The sequence below is a fragment of the Musca autumnalis genome, unplaced genomic scaffold, assembly GCF_047663935.1.
Source record: "Musca autumnalis isolate F117 unplaced genomic scaffold, ASM4766393v1 scaffold_1, whole genome shotgun sequence".
Classification (NCBI taxonomy): Eukaryota; Metazoa; Arthropoda; class Insecta; order Diptera; family Muscidae; genus Musca; species Musca autumnalis.
The window spans coordinates 324557506-324574100 of NW_027411644.1; the positions used below are offsets into that span (position 1 = coordinate 324557506).

Sequence of the window (16595 nt, forward strand, 5' to 3'; positions counted from 1 at the left end):
TTTTAATTTAATTGAACTTAGATTTATATTTGTTAATTGTTAATTTGTGTGGTTCATTTTATAAATTTTCTTTTCATTTTTTTCCTTTGTTTTATATATAAGTACATATGCATGTTAGTTTTGTTGTTTAATAAATAATTGTTTTGAAACATTGACATTGAGGTTTCGATTTACCTTTATTTCATTTGAAAGTTTGGGTTAATACAATTGGCACTCAATCTGAAATTCTAAACAAATAGTTTTTTTGGTAAAACAAAAAAGAAAAATTAAATTCTTTAAGTTTTTATTTCATTTCTTTTGCTAATATTAACATTAAATTTATAAATATTTTATTTGGCTGCCTTAGAATTCATCAGTTTTTTATTTGTTGTTTGTTATCCCTTCAAATGAAACTATCTCCATTAGAATATTCCCGAATTGTTGCTCTGGTTCTGCTCTTTGGTAGAGTGTGTTGTAGATTTGTTGGTTGATTGGTTGCTCGATGTGACTTTGTGGCTGAAACCACATTTCAAAGGAAATTTAGGCTGGAAAATAAAACAAAAAAAGTTCGGGGGAATTTCCTTTGAAATGTTCTTCAACCAGTCAAAAGAAGTCTAGTTGTTGGTTGACGGTGATGTTTAACGGCGTCCCAGACCAAAACCATAGGGCTTTGAGTACATTTGACCACCATCAGTAGAACGTTTACCCAAACCAAAACTGTAGGGGCGATTGCGTTTGTTATCTGCACAAGAAACGAAACAAAGTTAAATGAAATTCTTCTTTAAAAATGTTCCCTGGCCATAAGTACATACCATTCATTGTTCCGAATCCTGCCAACATACCTCTGGCTGCCAATAGATTGGCATTTTCTGCCATTTGTTCATAATCATCATAATCGAAACGTTTGCCCAAACCAACGGAATAAGGACGTGCCCTCTTGCCCAGGCCAAAGTTGTAGACCGGCAAACGTTTGATTCCATTACCGCCATTTGTATAGGTGTATGCACGTCTGCCCAGACCAAAGGCATAACGTTCTACTCTCTTGTCCAAATTGTCCTTAGCCACATCGGTATCGGCACTATTGGCATCCACATTTGTGTTGAACAAAGAATTGACACTGTCTGGTGCGGGTGCTCCATTATCGCCACTATCGTCGTTGTAGTTGTGTTCACTGTAGGCCACACTCAGGCAACAGGCCAATATCAAAAGACTTACGAAGCACTTGTTCATTGTGTGTATTTTTGGGGGGAGACTGACTCTGCTGACTAATTTGTTAAGGTGTGGAAGCTGAAAGTAAACAAAACATATTGAAAATGTTTAGATTTGTTCGATTTGGGGGGTTGGTTGAATGTACATATGTGTGTTTAATGATGCATGACGATCACTTAAAAGTCAATTACTATGTGACAATGTATTTGTCAATATCTTATATTAAAGATATTCTTAGTAGATAACATAGGAACATGTGTATGTATTTGTACATTGTGCATGTGTGTATACCCAAAAGGAAAATGGCAAAGAACTTGAAATAAAAGTAATTTGTTTAGAATTATATTTGATTAATTTAAACACATCAGAAAGTGAATATTCGGTTGTGATATACTTAGTATGTATTTATAAACGAACAATAACAATGTACAAACATAGATTTCGGTAACATAAGTAAGAACGAATCAATCGGCTTTGCTGGCAGCTAAATACTCTCAGCCCAATTAGGGTGAAAGAACAACAAAAACACGAATGGAGATTGTACTATGAGCAGATCCCCAAAGTAAATAGCATATTCGTCGGTAACCATCATATACTGACCGCCACTCCGACTTCGAATTCAACCGCAAGAGTAAAACAAACACAACCGGTTTGGATATCCAAAAAAGAGGAAGTTCACAAGATGATGGATGAAGTGAGCGAGGGCATCCCACAGCTTACTACAGTGAGATGATCTCTCACTGGCCAGTCAGACAAAAATTAAGAGCATTGTGTATCACATCTCAGATGCCCTCCATTTCAAATTTTCCAGGGCAAGAATTGACCAGGACGAGGATGCCAAACATAACAGAATGTTAAACCCCCAAACAAGAGGTATCTGAAACCATCAGCAACTCACAAGAAGTCAGTTTACAGGAGGAGCTATGATTAAGGTCATCCAAATAGGCCTCCATCGGAGTGAAGCGCAACCTTACATCCCCGAAGGGACACTGGATACTTCTCTTATATCAATGAGTGCACGCCTGTGCATATTAGCTTATTGATATGGGACCTATATTTTATCGCCGATTCCGAACGGCGTGTCTTACGACACTATTTATAGATAAGTTTTACATGGCTGGAATGCTAAGGAAATGGCACCTTTCAAAGGTATAATGTGTTTGCCCGGCCTGGGAATCGAACGGCAGACTTTCTGAGTACAAGGCGGACGTGCACCATGCTGGCACCCCAAGGTCTATGGACTAAACCGTACTCAATATCGACTTTTTTAATTGTTTCTCTTTCGAGTCGAGCTATTATGACCCTATAGATAAATTGAAAAATTGAAAAAAATGAAATTAGTCTATCGAAGTCTCCCACATCAACCATTATGCTACGCGTTTCACGGGTGGTTAAGTCCGATCATCAGTCATATTATAGGTTATTTTATAGTGGGTAGAACGAAGGCCACACTTGGTGACTTTCATTTATACGTAAACCATTCGAAATTTACATAACACAATTTTATGATAGTTTTTTTGGTATCCAATTGTTTCCTTTGGTCCGAATTGGTAGCCTTATTTTTCACTGTTCAACAAATACTGTGGTAAATTTCTTGCCATCTTTTATCAGAAGATTGATTCATCTATTTTTTATTTGTAATCTTTAATTTTTTGGAAGTTTGTTGACAAGTAATGGTGGCTTAGAACGCTAAGACGTCGGCATCATTGTCGTTGGTTGTCGGTTCGAATCCAAGCCTGCCTGACTTTTATGCTAGTAGGGTGACTCAACCATACTGGACTAATAAGTCTATTCCAACATTGTATGATTTTTAGAGGTTTTGGGTCATTATATCTTTCCAATGACAATAACGTGGACTATCTTCCATGAAAATAGCAGAAAACTCTTCTAAGAAGGCATTACGTTTCGAATTTATATGAACGAGGTAAGATGTTGTGGGATATAAACCTCCTAGAAAACTCAATTCGCAAGTTATCATGCTCATCAGTCATTTTAGTTGTTGCCGGCAATTTTTTTTACAGCTTTTGGGGCATTACTTCAGGAAGTATTAAATTGCCTCCAAGAAAATAGTATCGTCGTAAAAGGGGCCGCGAGGACAATCCACGACAAAAATGTCAAAACGATCCGGGTGATGTCCTTATACAGAAATTTTTCGAAAAATTTGAAAATATATGTGGATCGTACCCGAAGAAGTGGACCAATACAGACCATAGTTGATCGATTTTGCAGCGGCAAAACATGGTAATGGACACCACGTTGAAACTCCCCGACATACAAAAGTCCACGTGTTAGATGCCCGATCGATTCGAGGAGCGAACATTGATTCTGACCATTTCCTTTTAGCAGCTATTGTACGCACTTGTCTTAATATTGTGGCAAAAGTGCGATCATCCACAGGTCGAAATCTCCATTTGGCGTAGGTCCAAACACAACAGATACCACAAACCCACTCCGCTCAACTAACCCACATGCGGGAAGACGGCATTCCCGTTCCAAATAATGTGGAAGCGCAATGGCAAAGAATATGCTACACTTTTCTTACTGAAACAAAATTTATACTTTAATTTTAATATCGCAAGTCTACTGAAGAGATGAACGCTGTATATATGACATCCATGCTGTCAGAAGCAACACGAAGCACAAAGAAAAAATCGAGAGCAGAGGAGAGCAAAAATGAATGGATCTTGTTTGTGGCAACAATAGAGACATACGTCTCCTACACATCGCATATAATGTGCTGTGGTCATGACAAAGATGACATCCACATCAAGATCGATCAAAACGAGTCGCAATAAATACCAGCATTTTGAAGGTGTACGCTTCAAGGGAAAGCCAAAACTCCGATGACAAGATCAAACTGATAATGATATCACAAAAATTGCATCCAATATTCGAGAAGTAAAGCAGAAGATTGCTTTGTTTGGAAATATATTCTTATAATCATTTTAAATTCACATTGACTGTTTGTTGAGATGTGCGTCATAAAGTAATTATACCCACAGCATTTATACTAACGAGGGTATAAACACTTTTATACGGGCAAATGGTGCATCATCGAAATAATGGTTTTTACACCACAAGTATGTTTGGACGTAATCCGTTTCAGACATTTGGAGTTGATTTAGCCATGTCTGTCCGTCTGTCTGCCTGTCAGTCTGGCTGGTGCGCACGATAACTCTCGAACGGATCACAATTTGTCTTTTGTAATATTTTGTCCAAACTTAGTTTAAGTTCGAAGATGGGTTAAATTGATCCACTCCTTCCGGTACCTCCCCCACAAATGGTCCAAAATGTTTGGAAAAAATTGTGCGCACGATAACTCTTGAAGGGAGTAACCGACTTGGTCCATACTTTGCACATCGTGAAATTTCTACCAGACTTAGATGAACTGCCAATATGGACTCAATCGGTGTACACCTTCGGGTGCCTCCCATACAAAATATTGGAAAAGTTCAGTATAGGATCTGCTCACGAATCGCTTTGATTTTTGTTGTAATAACTTGTATTCACTGGCCCCTATACGACGATAACACTCGAACGGGTCTGTCGATTCGGTCCAAGATTTGGCCACATCCTAATATATCTAACAGATATAGAATATTGACTCCATTTGTCCACTCCTTCGGGTACCACCCACACAAAATTTCGGATAAGTTCTCTTTAAGACCTGCTCTCGAATCACTTTGGTTTTTGTTGAAGCAACTTACATTCGTTGTCTCAATTACAACGGTTTATTTTCTTAGGTACAAGTCCATACTTCTTGAGAAAACAGGTGTAAAAACTCCTATGGCACCATATGTAGTGGATGGAGAGCACGATAACTCTCGAACTGATTTGGTCCAAATTTGGTCTTCGTCATACTTTGTCCAAACTTAGTTTCAGTTCGAAGATGGGCATTACCGGTCCACAACTTCTGGTACTTTCTCCTAATATTTAAACAAATTTCATTAAATTGGTATGCACGATATCTCTTGAACGAGGCAACCAATTTAGTCCAAACTTTGGATATCCTAATATTTTGCCCAAGTTTAGTGTAACTTCTAAAGTGACACTCTCCTTATTGTATCTCCCCCACAAAAGTTCAACATTTGTGTCTAAGTGCAGTTTAGGGTCTGTTCGAAGATCCTTTGGAAATGTATACCGATGCTGTTCATTGTAGTCCTGTTTACAGCAATATTAAGTTTTCCGTGGACAAGTCCTTGCTTCCTGGCATACTGCTGTAAAAGTTATACGATGGCTCACTAAAATTACGCGTGGGCGCAATATCTATCGAAAAGATATGACACCCAAAATAAGATCCACTTCCATAATGGACGATGTCGGTCCATTTTTTTAAGTACCTCCTCCGCAAAACTTTGAATTTTAGGATTAAATTTTGTCAAATGGCCCCATGTATGTTTGGACGAAATTAGCTTCAGACAATTTGGAATTGATTTAGCCATGTCCGCCCGTCTGTTTGACTGGCTTGTGCGCACAATAACTCTCGAACGGATCAACCGATTCGAACCAAATTTAGGGATACTATACCCTATCGTAATATTTTGTCCAAACATATAAGTTCGAAGATGGGCCATATCGGTTCAAAATTCAAAATTTTTCTGTAAAATGGTGTGAACGATATCTCTCGAAGGGAGCAATTGATTTGATCCAAGCTTGTTCACATCGCATTATTCCTTCCAAATATATATCGGTTTCGAATATGGACTATATCGGTCTACTCCTTTGGTTACCTCCCGCACAAAACTCGGATATTGTGAATGTTAAGAGCTCCACTCGGATCTCTATATCTCTCGAAGGGAGCAATTGATTTGATCCAAGCTTCTGCACATCGTATTATTCCTTCCAGATATATATCGGGTTCGAATATGGACTATATCGGTCTACTCCTTTGGGTACCTCCCGCACAAAACTCGGATATTGTGTATGTTAAGAGCTCCACTCGGATCGTTTAGACTTTTTTAGTGGGTTTTCCTTGCGGGAGGTTGTCCTTGCGTCGGTACAATTTTTTCTGGCGCAAGTCCATTCTTCCTGACTTATTAACCTAAAGCAAGGTCGCCCATCTGTATACTGCGGGCGCTCACTGAGTTGTTTTGCTTTTGCCATTCTCCCTCAATCACAGTGTACGTGAGCAAAATACGACTGATAAACATCATGTGGTTGTTGTTTTTTCACCTGTACATACCTGTACATAAACAATTGCTTCTGTTTTCTGTTATTCTGTTGGGCGACACTGACCTAAAGGCTCCATGAAACCCTGACGGCACCAACCAAAATGGGAAATCCGCCAGATGAATCTCTCAGGGAGTTTCTCAATGGTACATACTTAGCACATCGTATTATTTCATCCAGTCGTGTATCAGATTAGAATATTGATTATATCGGTCCACTCCTTTGGGTACCTCCCACACAAAATTCGGAAAATGTGAAGTTTAGGAGCTCCTCTCGCATCGTTTGATTCTTTTTTTTTCAGTAGTTTGTTCTAGTGATCTCATCTATAGCGGTACAATTTTTTCCGGAGTAAGTCAATACTTCCTGAGATAATGACCCAAAAGCTCCAAATCCCTGCCGGCACATACTAAAATGGCTATTGTGCAAGATAACTCTAAAGGTTTTTCAAAAATTTCTTCCAAACTTAGTTGAACGTAATTTAATATTTCGAGTCCTTTATGAAGAAGTTTGGGTACAGAGGGTATATCTCCGTCAGCACAGCTGACTGGTACATTTTTACTTATTTAAAGTGGGAGTTAGTAAACATTTATTTGCTTTTGGGAAAGGCAGAGACGGTGATCTTTATGCATAGATATGTATGTCCTCATCAGTACTTTAAATTTTTGGTATTGAAACAAATCTTCCCTAATTTTATATTCACTCGATCTCGAATTAAATATGATTGATTAATTCGTTAGAATGATTCTTCCCAAAATAAACATAAAAACCGTCAATGCAAAACAACAACTAATGTCCACTGTTAGCCTTCTCTGCATTACCATAACCATCAACATAACCATTTTGATGGTTTTTTATGAAATCAACATCCAATAGTCCACTGTGCAATGGGAACCGAAAACAAAACAATTGTAACTCCAACTTTGAATACTTCTTATTTTAAATTTAAAAGTGTCAAATGTGGCATCTGAATTTCGTTACAAATAATAAGTAATGATATCAGTAAAGCTATCCGCACAGCAACCCCAACTACTTGTAATCACAAGACCAAAGGATAGCATAGTGGGTGCAGAGGAGGTCGATTCCAATAAAAATAACTTCGTAATCTTGTTTGTTATTTCCTTTCGCTTATGGATTACATCTTCAGTATATTTTTAAGAATCTCTCTTCAGTTTGTTCTTGTTATTTTTCAAGTTAATTGACAATTTAAAACAAAACAAAAAAAAAACACAAATCCCTTTTTTGACAGCGACCAGACTCAAAAGAAGATGGATAATGATCTCATTGATGATTATAACAAACAAGTAAAGCTCTATTAAGGACAATTCCATGTGTTTCTCCATAGGATAACAGAACATAGCATAACTTACTGTTTTTTTGTTTAAAGCATTGTGACCCAGTTGTGTTTTAATATTCCTCAAATAATGTTTACAGGTCAGGAAAAAACAAAAATTGCTTTATTTAAACAAAAGTTGTTGAAGTAATTGCATTAGATTATTAATTTCCTCACTTATCTTGAAAACAGCTTCAACAACAAGACAATACAAGGCAGCTTTGTTTGTCAAACAAAATTCAACTACCCATATTATCATAACTTCTGGCCTTTGCAAGCTATGACAAAATAGCCATTCTCAAATGATTATCCTCTTTCTTGGTTTATTACCGGAAGGAAGTAATTTTCTTTATTTTTTACAAATCGCATTTTATTTTGTGGAGACCCCGCCATAATACACCGTGCGCTGGAAGCGGCCACAGCATTATTAGCCATTAAAGTATTTTGATCCACTTTCTTTAAGCTGTTCTGGTGTTTATGTTGTCACCACTTGTTATTGTTTTTATTATTGTTTAACAAATTCTATGGCTTGCTATGTGATAACCATTGTCGGATGGTTATATTAGTAAGCTCTTGTGCAAGGGAAAGATGTAGGGAAATAGCTGAAGAAAAATTAAATGAAAAAAAACATTTTGGATAGCTTGGTGAAGCAGTGACATATTTCAACGCCATGCCGAAGATACACCAGCGAAACAAAAATGTCACCATTAACAAATTTCTTGGAATGCTTGTCTCGCCTGTGTGTTTTTGCTGTCCCCCTCCCTCCATGAAAATGTTGTTGAGTTGCTGTTTGGTTACACTGTGCAACATTTTTGGGCCAATCGCGTGCAAACAACTTCTGTCCAGAATTTTATGAAAGTAGAGGACCAATAGGCAAAAACCATATTTGGGTTTTGTTTTCTTAGATCGGGTTCGGTTTTTATGGCCTCATCTAAACATGGTTAAATATCGAATTTTTAAAACAAATCGGGGCTGTATCTCTGAATCCAATACGAATCTTGTTTTGACATCTGCAGCAAACTTGTAGATAAGAACAAGAAGAAAATATTTGGAGAAATAGTGAACTCGAAATAGTGCATTTATTGCCTCAAATTTTATTATATATCTAAAAATTCTATAATTTGTTTATATTTCGCAGCGTATCTCCCAAAATGTTAAATTCTTCTTAATGTTACCTTTTGGGAAAATATTCTCTGGAATGTAATGCACAACTCTTCAGAACATTTTATTGTTGTAAAATGCCTCTATCGACTTGTTTATAGCAAATTTTTCAACAACAATTTGGTAAATATTTCAATAATTCATTGAAATTCCCAACATGAGAATAAAAGGCTTGTGTGAACATTGTTTGAAATAAGTTTTGTAAAAGGTATGTTATAAAATACCCCTTAAACAACGTGAAATAACCATTTTAGAGTTACAGAATGTTCTGAAGAATTGATGGTCACATTATTTGGACACTTTTTAGAATGGTTACTTGTTTCAACTCCCAACAGTTTAGTTGCTACTGACCAGAATTTCAGAAATTATGTAAACTTTTCTATATTTTAACGAGTTTGATGCGCTAGATGCAGCTTTTCCTAGTTCATCTGTTTGACACATAATTTCTACTACTTTAGGGCTACAATATTGCTGAAGACTGCAAAGCAAAATTCTTAGTAGTTTTGGAGATAAAGGTCCAATCACTGGAAAAAAGGCTTATTTTAGGTCGGTTTAGATGAGGCCATAAAATCTAAACCCGATCTAAGAACACAAAACCCAATTAAGGTTTTTGTAGTCTCAATATGTACTTTCAGAAAATGTCCATTAGAAGTTGTTTGCATTTCCAGTGTTGCACAGTGTTATCCACAGAATCCTGCATCTTTGTAATCCATCCCCAAGCATTGTCCCTATATCAGTATTGCAGCTTTAAACGAACCTTCCCTTGAAAATAGACTTTGTTTTTTTTTGTTTGAGCATATAATGCTCGCTAAACTGACATTCTGACAAGTTAAAGTATTTGTAAGCACTTTGGAATTTGTATTATTTCCACCGCATATATTAAAAAAGAGAAAAGAAAAAAAAAACATTTAGATTGTTGCTTTCCACAAAACTACGTATTTATATCCCCTTCTTTTAAATATTCCCTTCTGTAGGAGGAGGGGGTGAAGGGGGTTACTTTTGTCTTGTCTAATTTACGTGCCACCAGTTGAAACATGAAGGAATTGCACACATTTCTTTTGTCATTTCGGTTTTATTGCATATATCCCTCAGCCACTTGACACAGCGTTGACACTGCAGCAGCGGCATGTAATGTAATAACTTTAAAATATTCAAGGAAATTGACAGTAATAAATTCAGTTATCTTTGGTATTTTGAACTTTCAATAACATTATCCCATCAATGGATATTTGTTTTTAAACGGGGGTATTTAAATTCATTGTATTGAGTGTTGGATTAACAACGATTGACAGCAGTTTAAAAATTTTATGGGATTTTGACATTATTTGTTGAACATGCCTCAGATTCTTAGCTGGGAGATTTTTGTAATGACATACAATCTAGGGACAATTTAAAGTTCATAATTGAGGATAGCATCTCTACTTACTGAATGCCGCTTATTAGAACAATGAACAATTACTTATATGTATATACATATGTATGTAAAGATGGAAGATCGAAAATATATTTTAAGACAGACAACATAATTTATTATATTTGTTCTTTGCACCATTACACTGAAAAATTATATATAATTGGGACTATAAGACCTACAAACGTTACAAACTTCCGAATATTCCAAAACTATTGCTCAACTGTATTTAAGGGCAAGTTTTTATTGGAGCTATCAGAAAAAGTATACCAAATTATTTTAATGATAAATTACAAAAATACAAGTTGAGTTGCTTTTCAGGAGAAGAATGGGCGTCCGATTAATACTCTTAACCTAGCCGTATAAAGCATTATATTATGAAAAAAGAAGTAGTATTGGCATTAAGTTCCACCACGAACTGTATTGTAGTTAATACGAACAATTAGTGCCTTTCGTTTATGAACGTATGTACTAAACTCTTCCTCCTATTCCTTGCTGGAGCAGAGCTTTAAAAGAGCTCATATGGGGCATCAACGTTGTTTTTTCCAAAACATGGACCAGTAATTATAATTTTTCGAATTTAGCTTTTGTATCCTTTTGCAACACAAAATATTAAATTACCGCAATCCCTGAGGAAATTTCTGGAGGAACGTTTTGTAACTCCAACGAAGACTAAATACTAAATGTCAGTCATTTCGGTTGAACAATGCGGCTAATATGTGGGGGTAACGTTCTTTGTGAATTATGCACATGAAGACGTGGGCCTATGCCGACAAATTTCAGGTGAAAAGTTGTATACCCCCAATTAAAAACTAAATACCAAATTTCAGTTATTTTGGTGGGATATTGTGGCCACAACCTTCTAAATAACGGAAATCCAGAGGAACCGTTCATTGTAGAGTTGGGTAATGTAGTTCCTAGTTACTTGTACTAGTTCCAAAACGTATGAGTAACATCATCAAATATAACGTGTGATAGTAAGTATACGCAGTTTGTTCAAAGAAAAAATGTGGGCCATTGGAACTGCGAAGTGAACGAGATAGTTCCATGGCACAACTCTAGTTCTTTGGTGGCTATACAAAGGCGTGGATCTATACCGCAAAAGTTTTATACCCATAACGACGACAAAACCAAAACAAAATTTCGGCCATTTCGGTGGAATATTGAGGCCGCAACCTTTAAAATACCCAACGAAGACTAAATATCAAATTTCAGTCATTTGGATGGGATATTGAGGCCACAACCTTCAAAATACTGACAATCGGGAGGTAGTGTTCTATGAAGGCTATATGAAGGCTTTTACATATACCGACAAATTACAGTCATTTTTGGGATATTGAGGCCACAACCTTTAAAATACCGAAAATATGGAGGTACCGTTATATCTGGGCTATATTAAGGCGTGGACCTATACAGACTAATTTCAGGTGAAAAGTTTTATTCCCACAACGTAGACTAAATATCATAGTGAGCCATTTCGGTGGGATATTGAGGCAACAAACTTCAAAATGCCGAAAATCGTTCAAAATACCAGCAAACTCCAGGTGGAAAGTTGTTTACCCCCGACGAAGACTATATACCATATTTCAGTCATTTCGAAGGTGTAGACCTAAAGCGAAAAATTTCAAATGTTAAGTTGTATACACCCAACGAGGACTAAATACCAAAATTCAACCATTAGGCAAAAACCTTCCAAGTAGCGAGACTCGGGAGGTACCGTTCTATGAGAGCTATATGAAAACGTGGACCTATACCAACAAATTTCGGGTAGAAAGTTTTGTACCCCCAACGTAGACTAAATATCAAAGTGAGCCATTTCGGTGAGATATTAAGGTCACAAACTTCAAAATACCGAAAATCGGGAGGTACCGTTCTATGGGGATTATATGAAGGCGAATGCCTTTTAGCCGCTGGGAACATAAAATACCAAATGGCAACCAATTCGGTGGTCAAATGGAATTAATACCTACAAAATTCCCTAAAATGACGTGTACTTTATACGGGTCGCTATATGGGAGTTATACCAAAACGTGGACCTATATAGTCAATTTGCGATACCAAAAATTCTAAGGAACTACAATAGATTTTACCAAAATTGTATGCATCTACTTCAATCCGTTCGGACGGTAGAGTGATTTCGACAGACGTGCAGACGGATATGGCTATATCGATGTAGAAAAGCACGTTGTTTCAGAATATATCGCTCATTTACTCAAAGAGTGACACATTTCAAAAAATCCAGTTTCGAGAAAAACGCGTTTTAAGTTGGCGATCGAAATTTGACTTCCCAACTTGAAATGATTGTTGCACAAAAACCAAAATAAGTACTTGGACCATATTTTGTAAACATATAGCCTGATATCAGTGTTAAATTTATGTGGAAGGTCAAGCATGATTTGAAGTGTTTTAGTCCTTCATAAACACAAAACACTTTTTTGTTGAATTATGCCAAACTCGTAGTAAATGACCTGTAACTCGTTGAGTTTTAGAGATATCGACATGAAAATTTGACACAAGATAATGTAAAAGTCGCAGAAAAAATAGAAAATGCTAACTCAGAAAACGCATTTTTTGAGTTATGCCACTCTTTGAGTAAATGAGCGATATGTGTATACTTTGTGGGTTCTAAAATGAATACTTTGAGGTGTTACAAACGAAATGACAAACTTAATATATTGTATGAACTTTAGTGACGGAGGTACCCCAGGGAGTTGACCGATATGGCCCATCTTCGAACTTGATTTAAGGACAAAATATTACGAAGGCCAGATTAGAGAATTTGAATTTGAGATTTGAGAATCCGTTCTAAAGTTATCGTGCACTCAAGCGAGCTAGTAAGAGAGACGGACGGACATCATGCATAATTGGGGTCTAAAACCATGATTTCGCTGAGGTAAATTTTGGTCGTACGAAATTATATGAGGGCATAAAAAAAGATTTGTTATAATCTAATCTGCGCTCACACAATGACCCAAGAGAAAGATGATCGAACCAAGTATACATTCTTCGAACAACAACAGAGGGAGAGATATGTTCAGGAGCTTGAATGAAGTTCGAAGTCAGCCTGAACCAACTTTAACTGGAAGGTGCTTACACCTGGGAAGTTTTTGCGGACTCTGAAACTACAATGTTCATAGATGATAACAAAATCAAAAAAAACAAAACATCGCCTGAGAACATTTTAAATAAATCAAGATCAAAGTTCACATTTCTAGGGTATTTTTAGGTTTTCACGATTTTGCTTGGAAATGGCAAGTCCTATCGTAATTAGATTAGAGAAAATATTGTAGCTGTGAAAATTCTCTACAAGATTGAACCGTATGATATTTTCGTTGGTTTTGCCATTTTTGACATATAGAAGTTCAAATTGGTACAATGCAATGACTGTATTGCCTCATTATAAAGCAATGTCATGCACGGTGCGCTTTAAGGGGTTATGGCCACATGCAAATTTTACAAATTCGAAAAATTTTTATTGCCTCATTTTAAAGTGCAGGTAGAATAGAATATGGTGCAAAAATTTCACTGGAAACATTTTAAACGCGGTTTTCTCGAAATGGTATTTTTGAAAGCGATGACCACTGCAGCTCGAAACGGATGATCCGATCTTCATATGTTTTTGTGGGATTATTATACACATAAAAAGCGAAAGACTTAAAATAAATTTGATTGATTTATGGCGAAAAAACTTTCCATTTTGTTAGTTACAATCGATATTTTGACTTTGATAGATTACCATTTTTTAATGGATATTTTTGAATTTGCATTTTCTCTGAAGGACAAGAATAATATCGCTTTCGAGCCACAGTGGGCACCGCAAACTGATTTAGTAAAAACAGTGTTTCGTAGGATGACATTTCTCACTACACTGTGCAATATTTTTCAACAACAAAAATTCGGAAAGTAGTTCAAGGAGAGAAGTCTCCCTTGTCCCTTATGTGATGTTTGTGGAACAATTATTATTATTATTGTAGTTCAAAGAGTTAGCTTTTAGATAAAAACAAAATTTTCTAAAAAAGTTTGGTAGATTTAAAATCATGAAAAATGCCTTCTTAGGTGCTCAATAAATGGCCATAAACGCTTAACTATATTTAAATGAAAACCGCTTATACCTAAAAAATTTTTGCGGATTCTGAAAGAGCATGAGAAAAATCCAAAAACAAGAAAAAAATCTCGAAAGGGATTTCTAAAGAAATCGCGGATAGTATATTGAGGGTCTAGAAGAAGCATTTTATCAAGCTATTGATATGAATGTCTGTATGAGTACCCAGGACCAATGCCAAACGACAGCAAAGAGTGCTTACCCCTTCCAGAAATTAATCAGCTGAAGAACAATTAAGTAGCTTGCCGAACTGTTCAAACCGGTGGCGACATACTGATAAACAGTATCCAATAACACCATTTATAATAAACAACATCAGCTTTAAGATGAAGATAAATATAGATCCGAAGTATGGGTATTTGAGACAAAACCGAGTTTGTTCGAAAGAATTTTTTTTTTTTTTTTTTTTGAAAAATGTATGGACCAATTTGAGTTGACGTTCAGCCACTAGTTTTACTAGCTATGTCGAGCTATAACGCCTCAAGGGAAGGCCAATACTGAAGATGATATCACAAAACATGGCTTCCACAATTGGAGAAGTGAAGTAAACGATCGACGTATGAAACAAAACGGTATGTTAAGAATGTAAGAATATCTAAGAAAGTAAGACGACGGATTAAAAAAAAAGAATATAAGAATATCTAAGTAAGACAACGGATTAAAAAAATACATACTGAGGAAGAAATATGTCTGGAACTCACCGAAACTTGACGACTTACAAACATATTATCCGTCTTTCAGGTATAAAAATGGAACGGTAGAGGCATCATAAGAGTACCTATAGCTAACATACTGCATAGAAGGTGCTTTAGAACAAGACAATCGCGTTGCTGTGGGTTTGTGGTTAACCGGTGGTTAAAACTTCTTGTCTCCAGATTCAAAAGAAACAAATTAAAGGCGTATTCTATGAGAGTCTCGAAAGAATATACGAACGCTGTTCTGATAATTACTTACTACTTGGCGAACAATGCGAAAATTTCCCCACTAATAAATAAGAGTTGGTTTGATAACATACAAATCCTGAATGTTATGAAAAAATAGAGTTCTTCACCCCAAATGCAAAATTAATATAAATGGTTCGGGTGGTTGGAAAACTATTTTTCTTTCGGCTTAAGGGACATACTTTTGGGATTATCCATTAATTTGTCCTCTTGTGTTTGAGAGTTCAAGATTCTTCAGCCCCCTTTTTGTACGTGATTCATTCACTATAAACACATTTTTCATTGCATTCCATACACCGACAAATCTCTATTATGTGCCTTCATAAATAATGTCCTCATAAAATATAGTTTTCACCCCTAGTCATAGCCTAACTATCCAGCTGCTTAACTTCCACTAACGGCTTCATAAACACCAATTAGTCCTCGTTTATTGCTTAATTGAAATATAAGACACTAAAATGTGGAACAAGGATCTCACTGTTGTTACAATGTGCCACCTTAATGTTTATTAGTTGCTTTGTCTTTTGTTTTCTTTGTTCCCTTTCCTCTCGGACTGGACTGGGCTGAAGGTCAATGATATTTAAATCAGTTCCTGACAATGAACAAAACATCGATATATCCTTGGACAAAACGCTATGTAAATAAACCATGAAGTCTGGCGCAACGGAGGAAGTGGGTCCTTATTCAATTAATTAGCAAAGAAATTTATCCCTACATCGCAGGGAATAGCCTTTTGCGATTAAAACAATGTCACGTTCAAATCAATGTTGATTGTTATTGGAAGACAACGACGAAGAGGAAGCAATAAATTTATAATGTTACCCTCAATCGGTTTGTGAAGGATGTTCGAAAATGAACTTATAATGAGAACAATTTTATGTGTATTAATGGTTAATTATTAAATTGTTTAAATGCTGTAATTTAGTTAACATCCATTTGGGGAATAAGTTGCGAATGCGTAATGTGGGGGTATTTTCTTATTACTCATACGTTAATGCCACGTAACGTGTTATGTTTGATATGCGTGGAATTTTGGTTTAGGAGGCAACATTTTTAATAACGCACAGGTAACTAGCTTATAATACTTAAAATATCATCAGTGAATTTTCATTAAAACACAACCCACAGAAGTTTTAAGAAAATGTTTTTGTACAACAGCTGCCAAAAATGTCTTCTTACCTGATGAAATGCATTGCAACTTCCCAAAATGGAAAAAAATGCACACAACACCAACTTGAAATCTAGGATGTTGGTATATTAAAATGAAGAAAGAAGAAGAGGTACTATTATTTA

At 36.1% G+C, this 16595-nt stretch overlaps 1 protein-coding gene across 2 annotated transcripts in view; it reads right to left on the reverse strand.

Annotated features, from left to right (window-relative positions):
* Positions 1-266: 266 nt before the first annotated feature.
* Positions 267-16595, reverse strand: part of AstA (allatostatin A) — a 74318-nt gene continuing 57989 nt past the window's right edge. For both annotated transcript variants that reach the window (XM_073962678.1, XM_073962679.1), the window contains exons 2-3: positions 792-1266; positions 267-721 (exon numbers count right to left, since the gene is read on the reverse strand). In XM_073962678.1, the coding sequence (XP_073818779.1) occupies positions 618-721; positions 792-1209 (522 nt within the window). In that variant the 5' untranslated portion in view covers positions 1210-1266 and the 3' untranslated portion in view covers positions 267-617. The remainder of the gene's footprint in view (positions 722-791; positions 1267-16595) is intronic.